Source organism: Orcinus orca, chromosome 14 (assembly GCF_937001465.1).
Source record: "Orcinus orca chromosome 14, mOrcOrc1.1, whole genome shotgun sequence".
NCBI lineage: Eukaryota > Metazoa > Chordata > Mammalia > Artiodactyla > Delphinidae > Orcinus > Orcinus orca.
The window spans coordinates 89,936,958-89,949,271 of record NC_064572.1 but is presented as its reverse complement, the minus strand read 5'-3'; the positions used below and the strand labels follow the sequence as shown (position 1 = coordinate 89,949,271).

The 12,314-nt window shown below is 51.8% G+C and overlaps 1 protein-coding gene across 1 annotated transcript in view; it reads left to right on the top strand.

Moving 5' to 3' along the window:
• Positions 1-12,314, top strand: part of CFAP46 (cilia and flagella associated protein 46) — an 89,269-nt gene that overhangs the window by 32,268 nt on the left and 44,687 nt on the right. Inside the window, exons 23-27 of the mRNA XM_049697026.1 lie at positions 6,822-6,953; positions 7,330-7,492; positions 9,267-9,351; positions 11,454-11,592; positions 11,955-12,138. Of these exons, the coding sequence (XP_049552983.1) occupies positions 6,822-6,953; positions 7,330-7,492; positions 9,267-9,351; positions 11,454-11,592; positions 11,955-12,138 (703 nt within the window). The remainder of the gene's footprint in view (positions 1-6,821; positions 6,954-7,329; positions 7,493-9,266; positions 9,352-11,453; positions 11,593-11,954; positions 12,139-12,314) is intronic.

The window sequence follows — 12,314 nt, the reverse complement described above, 5'->3', positions numbered from 1 at the left end:
GAGGCTGGACGGAGCCCCCAGGCCAGCCCAGCATGTCTCACTGCGCCCACCCCCGCAAGGGGCTTTCCCTCGTGACTGCCTTTCCTCCAAAACGGAGGTGGCTTTTGCTCAGCAATCCATCCTGAGAAGGACTTGGCTTCTGAAAGGCTTTCGAACGTCCTGCCCTGGCCTCACCGTGCAGCAGGTGGGGGCCGAGGGCTCCGTGACGGCCAGGGGGCCGCTGGCTCAGGTGCCCAGCCTACGGAGATGGAGAAGGCGCAGCGGTAGCGCACGGAACACCCGGCCCCCCGGCAGGACATCTGATAGCAGCCAGGGACTCGGGGTTATTCCCGGAAGCCTCTGGTCCTTAGCACAGGGGTCCCCACCAGACACTGGTCTCCACCAACAACTGTAAAGCTGTGCTCGTCAGCAGACGAGCCCTTCCGAGCTCCCCACAGCATCTTATACACACTCTCCAGTGTGAACCGAGGTTCCTCAGACTTTTGAGAGGCCCTCAGCTCTGAAGAGAAGACCAACGAGAAGAAATAGGGAAAATTACTCTGGAAGAAACTGTCAACTTTTATAATATAATATGTCCAGTTATCTCACCAGGAGAGGCGGGTTCATTCAGGAATAGCAGAGGAATTGCAATTAGGGAAATGCAAACTTCGGTGGACCACAGGAAATGTGGAAAACAAGGAGGGGGATCTTGCTTTTCTAGGAAAAAGGGGGAGTCAGGGGGGGCTGTGATAGCCAGAGTCCACTGGGGGAGTTGGGGGTCCAAAGTACCGAGGCTTCCTGTTGGCTGTCTGTGCCGGACTCTGATCGGCCGGGCTGTTGGGGGTGGAGGGAAGGTTCCTTCCTCCTGCTGCACAGTGAGTAGAGGCCCCTTCCTGTCTGAGATGTAGGCGAGGCCCCTTCCTGTTTGGGGTAATTGCGGTGCGTGGCGGACGTGGGACCTCCCTGACAGGCCTGGCCTGACTCTAGCTGTAGCTGAGGTTTCTGTAATTCATTCCACAGAACAGATTACATGATGATCAGAAGAAGTATTAAAAAAATAATAATAATAACGTCCAAGGTATTTGAGAAGATGCAGCATTTAGAAGTTAAAGTGTGTTATGGAAAAGGAATGAGGAATAAAAGGAAAAGGACTACAGAGCTCTTCAAAATTAAAAAGGTAATTTCTGAAGTTGAAAATAAAGTCAGTGAAGGGCTAGAAGATAAAGTGTGAGGAAATCGTGCAGGAAATATATGAAGAAGGACAGAAGGAAATGTGACAGAAAAGCCAGAAGAAACAGTAGGAGGTCCTAAACCCAGCTATTGGAATTCCAGAAAGAGGGGAGAAAGCGTTCTTAAGAAAGGGGTGAAAAGCAGGAGCTTCCCTGAGCAGAGGACACCGTCTCATGACTGACCCTCCCACTAAATGACCGGCGAGAAGAATGAAGAGATACTCACATCCAGATACGTCATGGGGTCATCAGGTCACGGTAGATACGGAGACTATCCTACAGCGTTTAGAAGAAAAGAAAAAGAAGAAGGAAATAGAAACGCATCAGTCTTCTCAGAAACCATCACTAGCAGCTAAAAGAAAGTGGAACGTTCTAAGTGGAAGTAGTTTTCAACATGTAATTCTAACTCACCCAAACTTTCAAGTATCCTGGTAAAGAAAGCTACTTTTAAACAGATGAGGACCTAGAAAATGTATTTGTCACACACCTGTTTTTAGAAAGTTAATTGAGGATACACTCCAGAAAAACAAGGGAGTAACCCGGAAAAGAGAAAGATGTTGGATGCTGGAAATGGAGATGCAGTCCAGAAAAGGTGCCCAGCTGCACTGCTTGCTGAGAGAGCCTCCTCGGCAAGGATGCAGGGGAGGGCCCTGGGGGTGCGGGCAGGGCCAGAGGAGGGCCCAGTGTGGTGGAGAGTTTACAGGTGTTGTGGTAAAGGAGGGAGGGAGAAGAGCCAGTTGGAAATGCCAGGAGATAACAAAGGTAATAGCTTGCCTCTTCAGTGAAAAACACAGACATTATCTGGGTGTTTATTGATATTCCAGTGTTAGGATTAGCATTTTGACAAAGAAGGCTTATTTGTGGTTACCCAGTAAAATATCAATGTTACAATTTTGACAGTACGAAAGTAAAGTAAAAGCACAGATAACATACTTTAGCAGCGGGAAGGGGGATGAGGACAGGTGGCGTGAGACCCTCATCTGAGAAGCTGAATATTCTGAGGTACAAAGATAATAAGGGAATTAAAAGTAATGCTGGGACCAGCTATATTCATAAGTTGGGAAAAGGGACTTCTGTAGGTAATGTTTAAAATTCATAAATTGGGAAATCAAAATAGAAGCCAGTTTTTTGGAGGAAAGCGTATACCTGCTAGAAGATAGAGCTGAAGACCTAGGAGTCATTCCCTCTTGGGAATAGGACTGGGGGCTGGGTAGGGGAGTAGTTCTCAACCATGTGGTAGGTACCACTTTGATAAAAATTAGAAGGTTAATTCTAAAAGAAAGAAAAAGACTACATTCATAAAGAAAGAGTCGGTGTGTGAGGGCTGCTGCCTCGTCTTCTTATAGCGGAGTTAAGGCTGATTTCACTACTCGTTGCCGGCACCGCAGAGCTTGTCAGGGGACGGGGTGGCAGGGTGCCTGCTGCGGTGATGGGTGTGTGCCCCAGCTTCGCCGTTCTTTCCTCAGTGACCCTTAAATTAACTTTTATTTTAAAACAGCAATTCTTATAATAAAATAGGCTAAAAATATAAATGTTTACATATGGTAATAGGGAAAGGGGAGGTCGTGCAAGACTATGTAAAAGTTTGGTTTTCACCTCAAGACCTTGGAGAACTCATTTGTAGACTGTTGCTGTCCTCTAGTGGTGGTCGGTGTCACTACTCTCAGTGGGGTCACCCCTACCCGGGCTTGACTGTGGACCTGACCCGTTTTTCACCACACTGAGGGCCAGCTGTGTCTAGGCCTGGAGCTGGGTGCTGGGAGGCTGGACAGGCAGAGGTGGGCGGCCCTTGGCTCTCTAGGGGATGCCGACTGCACGGTGGTCTTGCTGGCCCCTCAGAGCCCTGGACCTGGTCCCCAGTCAGCAGGATCCGTGGTCAACTTCAGCACCTGGCGTGTACTGCAGGTGATGCATCTTTTTTCAAAACAATTATACATATTTCAAATTTTTATGCTCATTTTTTCTATTTTGCAAGTTATGTAAAGAAACTCAGTGTGGAATTGGTCACAGTAATTTTTATGATAGCATTTCACAGTAATAGTGAAAATAGTTTTCAGATCTTGGTGAAAAATAGTGCAGTTACTAATCAATTAGTATTCTCACCTCTGAGTGTGTAATTACCAGAATCAGGTTCATATTTATACTATTAATGTAAAGGAATATATATTAATAGGAATTTCATGTAGATCCCTAAAACAGACCAACAGAGATTACCTTTCTACTTTGTTTAGCACTTTTATTTGACATAATCATCATCACTGTTGGGTTTTTATGTGAACTTAAAAGTCACTTTTTCTACCAGTTCTGGCCATGACACACAGTGGATCTCATACTCTTGTGCTGTTTAAAAAACTGTGAAACTTGACAAAATACATGAAACAACTGCTTCCAGACATTGGCCAACAGATGGCCCAAGGCCACGCTTCTTGCAAGAAGAGGCCATCAGAAGTGAGCCCCACGTGCACCCTCGCGCTCTGCCTGGGGGCGCGGGGCGCTGCCCAAACTGCAGCTCCGGGAGCTGGAGCCCAGACAGAAGAAATGCTCTCGGGAGGCAGAGACCAAACCCTGGGGCTGCTGGGGCCTCTGGACTCCACAGAATGCAAGACGAGCGAGGAGGTTCCTGGACAGAGAAGGCCAGATCCCGCAGGCCTGGCAGGAAGCAGGCGACAGAGATGCCGGAGGCCCCGTGCTGACCCAGGAGAGTCAGGGAGCCCTTGCTCAACCGCCGGGGCATTCAGGAAGACCACGCCTTAGGGGCTGGGCTCTAAGGGCCACGCGAGACTTGCCCTAAGACGCCTAGTCCAGATCTCAGTAGGATAAGGGTGAGCCACAGGTGAATCCACTGCCTGCCAGAATGAAACCCCACCTTCCTTTAAAGGAAGGCAACATAATCCACACTCTCAGCAAGACAGCCCCCCATCCTGCCCCCCGCCCGCCGCCCAGCGTAACAGCGAACATCACCAGGCATGTGGAAAAACAAGAAACTGTGGCCCATCCCAGGAGAAAAAGCAGTCAGCCGACTCAGACATGACACAGATGTTGGAATTAGCAGACGACGGATTTAAAACAGTTATTGTAAATACAAGAAAGGAAAGAAAGGATTTTAATGGGCAAATTGCAGGTGGTGAATTCCAACAAAGAAATGGAAACTCTAATTAAAGAACTAAGTGGAAATTCTAGAAATGACAAGTACAATCTCTGACATGGAAATATCAGTGGGAGAGCTTGACATTTGAACACTGGAGAAGTGATCAGTAACTCTGAACACAGGTCAGCACACTATGGAAACTGAAGCACAGGGTGAAAGTCCTGAAAAACGGAGGAGCAGTGCCTTGGGGACCAGTGGGCTAGAGCCCATGGGCCAGCACAAGTGCAGGTGTGGTCTCAGAAGGACAGAGGCCAGAGGGCGAGGTGGGAATACGTATATTCGAAAATGTAATAGTTGCAATTGTTTCAAATTGAATTAACAGTATCAACCCAGAGATCCAGGATTTTCAATGAACTCCAAGCAGGATATACACGAGGGAAGCCACACCTATTTTTATTGTAGGCAAATCGCTGGAGACCAAGGTGACAAGAAAACCCTGGAAGGAAGGTGGAAGGGGAAAAGGATGCATTGCACACAGGGAAACAGGGATGAGAGGCAAGTTCTCAACAGGAACAATGTAAACCATCTTAAGTGGTAAAAAAGAAAAAACCCTGTCGATCTAGAATTCTGTATACACCAAAAATAGCCTTTGAAAAATGAAGGCAAAATCAAGCCATTTTAGATTAATTAAAACTAAGAGAATCCATTCCCAGAAGACCCACAGAACAAGAAATGCTAAAGGAAGTTCTTCAGCCTGAAGGAAGATGGTACCAGATGGAAACTCAGTTCAGGAAGTAGTGAAGAACGCCCCAGGTGGTGACTGTGTGGCTGAACATAAAAGGTTTTCCCCCCTTCGGTTCTTGAATTCTTTAAAAGACATATGCCTGTTTCAAACAAAAATACATTGCATTGTGGGATTATTAACAAATGTGGAAATAAAATGTATGACAGTGGTAACACAAAGGACGGGAATGGGAGAGAGAGGGGTATATCGAGAGTTCTTACACCGTCTGTGAAGTGGTATAATATTAATTCACCACAGACTGTGATTAGTTAGGAATGTATGTTGCAGTCTCTAGAGCAAGTACTACAGAAACAATAAAAGAATTATACCTAGACATCCAATGGAGAAGATAAAATTGAACACTAAAAATATTCAATTAATCCAAAAGAGGGGAGGAAAGAAAGGACGAACGTATGGGACAGAAGGAAAGCAAATAGCAAAATCGAAGGTTTAACCCAAAACCACACCAACAGATCCGTTAAATGTAAATGGACCAACACTCCAGTTAAAGTGCAGAGTTTATCCCACTGGACCCAAAAAGCAAGACCCAACTCGAAGCCATTTTCAAGAGACACTCTTCAAATACAAAGACACAGGTGAAAAGTAAAAGGAGGGGGACAGATGGCCTCTGCGGCACCAGCTGCAAGAACGCCGTGGGGCTGGAGTAAGGCTCCCAGGATGTGCGATCAGAGGTAGAGAGGCGTTTCACAAAGATAAAAGGGTTCCATCAGCAAGAACACATAAACATCTTAAACGTGTATACACTTAACAGCAGAGCTTCAAAATTCAAGAAGCAGGAAGTTAGATACAGGCACAATTACAGCTGCAGATCTCGACATTCCTCTCTCAGTGGCTGATAGAACAGAGTAAGCCGTAAGCATATAGGTGGTCGCCATCAGCAGATCACCCAGTTGTCACTGACAGACTCTCCCCAAGGACCACGTCCTAAAGATCCAGGTCTCCAGGACAGCAACGCCAGGGCCCAGCGGGGCCAGGCTCTCCTCCACCTCCTGCTGGGTTGGCACGCCCATCCTGGGGGACAGGGCCAGCCTCCGATTCACCCCTAGAGCATGAGCTTGGCCGTGCCCTGCAGATCCTTGTAGGCGGAGGGACAGCCTCTTTCTCCCCTAGACTCCTGACGGGCAGGGTGGCGGAGCAGCTGGCTCCTGCAGGCGGGTACCTGCCTTTGGGGCCTCCCAGGCCATGGCGGGGAGGTCTACCCAGAAACCAGTGCTTTTCTCCTAGAGTAAGCCTGGTGCCCCCTGAGCCGAGTTGCAGGGACGTGCGTGTGGTTGTTACGTGCACAAGCCACGGCTTGGCTGAGAGAAGAGAGCTCGCGGCACCCTTGACGTTGCTGAGTCTAAATTGTACGTTCTGAGCTCTCAGCGCAGAGCCTAGGCCCCCTGAACAAGACGTGCTCTGGGGCACGGGGAACGGGGCCCCATCGCTCCGGCAGGGCCCGGCCTCGCTTGGGGTGGGCGCCTTGTTCTGCTGCTGCTGCCGCACAGGACACCCTACGTATTAGTCATTCAAACATCAGCTTATGATTCTGTCTCATGGTTCTGCGGATTGACTGGACTCAGCCAGTTAGTTCTGGCTTGGGGACCTTCATGACGTTACTCTGGACTCCCCAGGGCTCTCTCCAGGGGCCGGGGTGGGGTGTCCCCAGGGCTCTCCCCTCTCGGCGGCACCTCCCTCCCCTAGGAGCCTCCTGGGAGCCGTGGCGCTTGTCTGTCTGCAGGGTGGAGGCTGAGTTGGTGGCGGAGATGCTGAGCACCGCAGCCTGCATCCAGGGCAGGAGCATCATGGATAACCTCAAGGGCTGGAAGCAGCTGCGCCTGACGGCCGCCAATGCCTTCGTAGAGAGTGCGAGGTGGGCTGCGGCCCCCGGTGGCCAGGGTCGTCGTGTGCGTGGCGCGTCTGGGGTGCGTGTTTTGGGTGGGGACGATGGTGCCTGCGGGGCGTGGTGCTCGCTGGGGACTGTCCCCGAGGCCGGCCCCTCCCCCAGTGGCCCTGTGACCAGGGTCATCGCCTGCCCCGTGCGGTGACACCCACCTCACCCCTGGGTGCTCCCGGCAGCCCTGAGCGTCTGAGCCAGGACGGGCCCGAGGAACGGGGAGCCGGAGCTCGTGAGCGGGTCACGGCGGGGCTGCCCTGAGCAGAGCCCGTCCTGGTCCTGTAGAGATGTCTTGGGGCCCCACCCCTCCCCTCGGCGCCTATACCTGTCCAGGTCAGACCTTCCTTTCCAGGTTTGGGGGCATCGCGGGGAGCAGCGCCCTGGTGATGCAGGCCGCCCGACACTTCTGGAACACCTGGCTGCCGCTGCTGTCCTCTGCGGTCAACAGGAAGAAGTGCAAGAGCGCCACTCAGGAGGTCATCAGCATCATCAACAAGACGGAGGCCAGAAAGCAGGTGTGCCCTGGGCCGCCTCTCGCGTCCTTCCTCCAGCACGGTGCGCGAGGCTCCCGAGGAAAGACGGGCCCCGTGGAAGCACTCAGGCAATGAACACGACGGCTGCATGGGGGACAGGGGACGCTGACACCCGTGAGATCCCAGCGGGGCAAGGCGGGGCGGCTCCTGGCTGCGCTCAGGGCTCAGCTCTGTCCTCCCCCATCCCTGAGGGAACCCTAACTCAGACCTAGAAAGCGCCAGTAGGAAAGGGGAGAGGAGGGAGGGTGGGGGCGCAGACCCACTCAGGGCCCAGGGAGGTTTTGCCTGACAGTGGACAGGCATCTGGTGGGCCTCGGGGAGTGAGGCCTCCTTCCCCCTCCGCCGTCACCCAGGAGTGCGGTAGGTCGCGGCCCGGGGACCTCCCTTGATCTGAAAGAGAAAGCGTCAGTCTGTCACCTTTGAGTATCACGCTAGCTGTGAGTTTTTCATAACTTTACTGTGTTGAGGAATTTTCCCACCACTCCTAGTTTTCTGAGAGATTTTGTGATGAAACGTTTTTGGATTTTGTCACATGCCTTTTCTCCATCAGTTGAGCTGATCGTGTGGTTTTCTCCTCTGTCCTATTAAGGCGATGGGTTACACTCCTTAGGTTGGACCAGCCTTGTGTTCCTGGGACAAATCTCCCTTGGTCGTGGTGAATAATATGTTTACTGTGTTGTTGGATTTGATCTGCAATTCAGCAACTTACTCTGTTGAGAATTTTTGCATCTATATTCATAAAGGGTATTCATCTATAATTTTCTTTTCTTGTGATGTCTTTATCTGGACCCCCTATCAAAGTAATGCTAGTCTCATAGAATGAGTTAGGAAATGTTCCTTCCTCTTCAATTTTTTGAAGAGTTGAGAAGGATAAGTGTTATTCTTTTTGTTAATGTTTGGTAGAATTCACCTGGGAAGCCAGCTGGTCCAGGAATTTTCTTAACTGGAAGGTTTCTGATTACTGATTCAGTCTTTACTGTTAGAATTTTGTTGCCATTTTTTATTTCTTCTTAGGCAATTTGAGTGTTTCGAGGGATTTTTCCGTTCCTTGTAGGCGATCTCATTTGTTGGAAGACAGTTGCTAGTAGGGTTCTATTATAGTTCTTGCTATCATTGTAGGGTTGATAGTATTGTTTCCACTTTCATTTCTGAGTTTAGTTATTTGGGCTTCTTTCTTCTTTTCTTTGCCAGTCTAGCTAAAGTTTGTCTATTTTGTTGATCTTTGCAGAGAATCGATTTTTGGTTTCATTGATTTTGTTCCTTTTATTTTCTATGCTCTAATCCTTAACATTCCCTTCCTTCTGCTAACTTTGGATTTAGTTTGTTCTTTTTCAGGTTCCTTAAGGTGTAAACTTAGGTTGTTGGTTTGAGATCTTTCTTCCTTTTCAGTGTCGGCATTTGCAGGTGTAAACTTCCCCCTGAGCCCTGCTTTTTCGTGTCCCATAAGTTTTCCTAATGTGCTTTTGATCCTATTGACTCAAAGCTATACAACTGACTTGTCTGCTTCGTGTCATTGTAAGCCGTAGACTGTGCTGCAGGGCTAGTCTGTGCGTGTGTGTGTGTTTTAAGGTAGTGAACCTTGAACTGGAGCGCCTTCTCTTACAGGGGAAACGTGATTCCACTTTTTGTGGCTTAGTGTTTCAGAAATTTAGCCGCAGCTTCCGTAATTCAATGCTGACCCCAGTGAAAAACAGACTGGTGAAAGAAGAAACTGCAACTTCCAAACGTCGGTATTGTTGCTTTGTTTTTGCTTTAGGAAAAAGGGAAGACGCTGCCTCTGCACCGGTGGCCCACAGCCGACTTCCAAAGTGGAGGGACGATGGAAGGGTGTTTTCTCTCAGGTTTGTAGATGCAGGACAGACAGAGCCGCAGACATGAGGCCGGGCAGGGCCTGCTGTTGTTAGATCCCGAGCCTTGTGTAGAACAGGTGAAGTCGTGGCAGTGACCACGGGACATGCCTGCTCAGCCCTGAACTCGGGCAGGCACGGTGAGGGTGAGGGCTCCTCGTGAGCAATCGGGGACCCCCACTGTAAGCATGAGGAAACCCCCCAAGCCTAGGTGGCCCCCCAGTTCAGGGCCACCCTGCGCCCTCCCAGGCAGCCTTGAAATCTAGCCTCTGGGTTTTTCTGACAGGTAAATCACACTTTTCCATTTCCATAAAAATGTGGAGATATACTGCTGCGAAAAAAGTAGTGACCTTAATAAGCTAAAACATATTGTATAATTTATTTCTAAAATAAGGGCCACGGTGTGTACTGCAAAGCGTGAATGTGTGGATTAGAGCCGTGGCCCTCCTTCAGGTGCCTCAGAGTCTACGAGAGAGAGAAACTCGATTTAAAATAGTGAACAAAGATGTGACCGTGTGTAATTAAATACTGAGTTGAACTCTAGACCCCCAGGTAAGATTGTTTGCTGCTGCCGCAGAGGGAGATGCAGACAGCAGCCCAGACCCGCAGGACTGCAAGGGCCAGTGAGGAGCCGGCTGCTTGGGGTCCCGGCACCGCCCGGAGCGCGTGGAGCCCGTGTACGCTTTACTCCACGTGCTGAAACATACTCAGCTAAATGGTTTAGCAGCGTTAACAATTCAAGCCATAGGAAAAAATGGGAAAGTAGAATTGAGCAAAGCAATGTTCTGAGGAAAGATTCCTGCCTAAAGTTTAGAGTGATCAAAGAGGCACACTTTCAAAATACGTGAAAATTTAAATAATGAGAAATGAGAAAATTAAAAAGTAAACACTGGAAAAGTACTGGCATCAAATTTAGCGGCTAAATGATCCATTTCTGTAATGCACGAGCAGTTGCATTAGTCAGGCTACGAGATGCCACACTGCAGTAACAAATGGCCCCGACGGCTCAGCAGGTGAACTCGCACGGGCAGTCTCTCCCTGCTCGTCCGAGGCACCGTCTGGAATTTCTGGCAAGCGGGGTTGCCACGTCCAGGGGCATGTGGCCCTGCTGCCAACCAGGGGGTGCAGAGCCCTGACTGTAAGAGCCCTCACCACCGCGGCGTGTGGTTCCGAGTTGGCCCGGCCGAGATGAGAGGAGGAAAGCACGCTATGGAACCCACGTTCCCAAGTGTCAAGACGTTGACCAGTTTATCTGGTCACGTGCCTCAATCCCCCTGCTCCTGGGCACCTGTATTCCGTCCCAGCGCTGGCAGTGGGGGGCCACGGTGAGCCCTCAGGCCCTAAGTGGTGTGAGTTGGTGCTGTCCTCTTAGCCAGCAGCCGGACAACATGCCGGCAGGATCCACGGGCGTGTTCACCCCTTTGCTATAACGATTCAAAAACGGGAAAGAGAGCTACACGGTCAACGAGGTAAAACAGGACAACGTGAGTGTCTGGCACCAGGGGCAGGGGCTCTGCTTTGCTGGACGGCGCGGCTGAGGCGGCCCCTCGAGCGGCCTGGGGAGGCTGGTGGGGAGAGGCTTCTCCTTTCCTGACGCTCCCATTGTGTATTTTTAAAATTACGGAAGAGTAACGGGAGTTTCCAAAAGGGAAAGGGCTTAGAGGACTGCGGGGCCCGAGAAAGCCTGGCGGGGTGGGGTGAGGGGCAGCTGGGGGCACCTGGTGCAGGTGAGGCAGGTGGGGGAGGGAGGACAGCAGCGCAGGTGTCGCCCGGGAGGAGCCCCTGAGCCTTCAGTCCCAAAAGGACTGATGTGTTTCCCACGATCAGGGGTCACTCCCGCTGCTCGAGGCCCGGCCCTGGAAGGGCAGCTCTGCGTGTGTCTAAGGGACGCAGATGACGAGGTCCTGTGGCTGGATCTCCACGTGGTCCCACCTGCTGTCCGGCTCTGCGGCATGAGGCCCGGGGTGTCCCAGACAGGCGGCCGTGTCCCGAGTGCTCCCTGGGGGCCTCCCGGTCCTGTGGACCCCCAGCTGCTAGCACCTCCATCCCCAGACCCCCTGACCGGCGCCCCTCCTGAGCCCCCTCTCCCACCGCAGGGGCCGAGGATGACCTGACGCTGAGGGCCGCGCTGTATGGCCTGCTGTTCCACAGCCACGCCGACCAGCATGACTGGGAGGGCTGCCTCAAGGTGCTGGACGAGGCCCTGCAGGTGCTGCCGCGGACGGCGCACCGCCTGTGAGTCCCTGAGGCCCCCCAGGGCGCCTCCCCTCCCCGCGCCTCCCCCCCCGGGGTACCTTCCCCTGCAGCCCCCCAACAGGGTGGCTCCCTCCTCAGCCCCCCACTCTCCCCTTTCCCCTGGTGACTTTATTTCCCTACCAAGAAGTCAACACACGAAGGGAGGGGATTTAAGCCCAACACACACAAATGATAAACGGAAAAAGCAAAACACAGCACGACACAAGACCCCCGAGGCACTCAGGTCTCCTGGTCTCTCTGCGTGAGCAGGAGCGCGCGCAGACACTCCAGTGGGTGTGCCTTCTGTATGGGGACGACCTTCACCACCCAGGCGCTAATTTCTCTCTTTTACTTTTCTTCAGCTTGATCTTCAAACACATGGTCGTGGTGAAGGCTAGACTCGGCCAGAACTTCGTGATGGAAATTCAGAGATTCAAAGACCAGAGTGAGGAGTATCTGGCGCACATGTGGCGGCGCCTGGCCCTCAACTCCACGAGTGTCCCCGGGGAGCTGACCTGCTACCTCCACGCCATCCAGGCCCTGCAGGTCTGGCTCTGACTCACCGTGTGTCTGCGGATGGAGCCCCCGGGGGTGGGAAGGTGCGGGGGGAGGGGGGGCGGTGCGGAGCCCAGCCCCTCGGGAGAACCGGAAGGAAGGGGGGGCAGCGGGACACGAGCCGGGGCGGCAGACGGAGCCTGTCCTCCCACATGAGGGACGCAGTC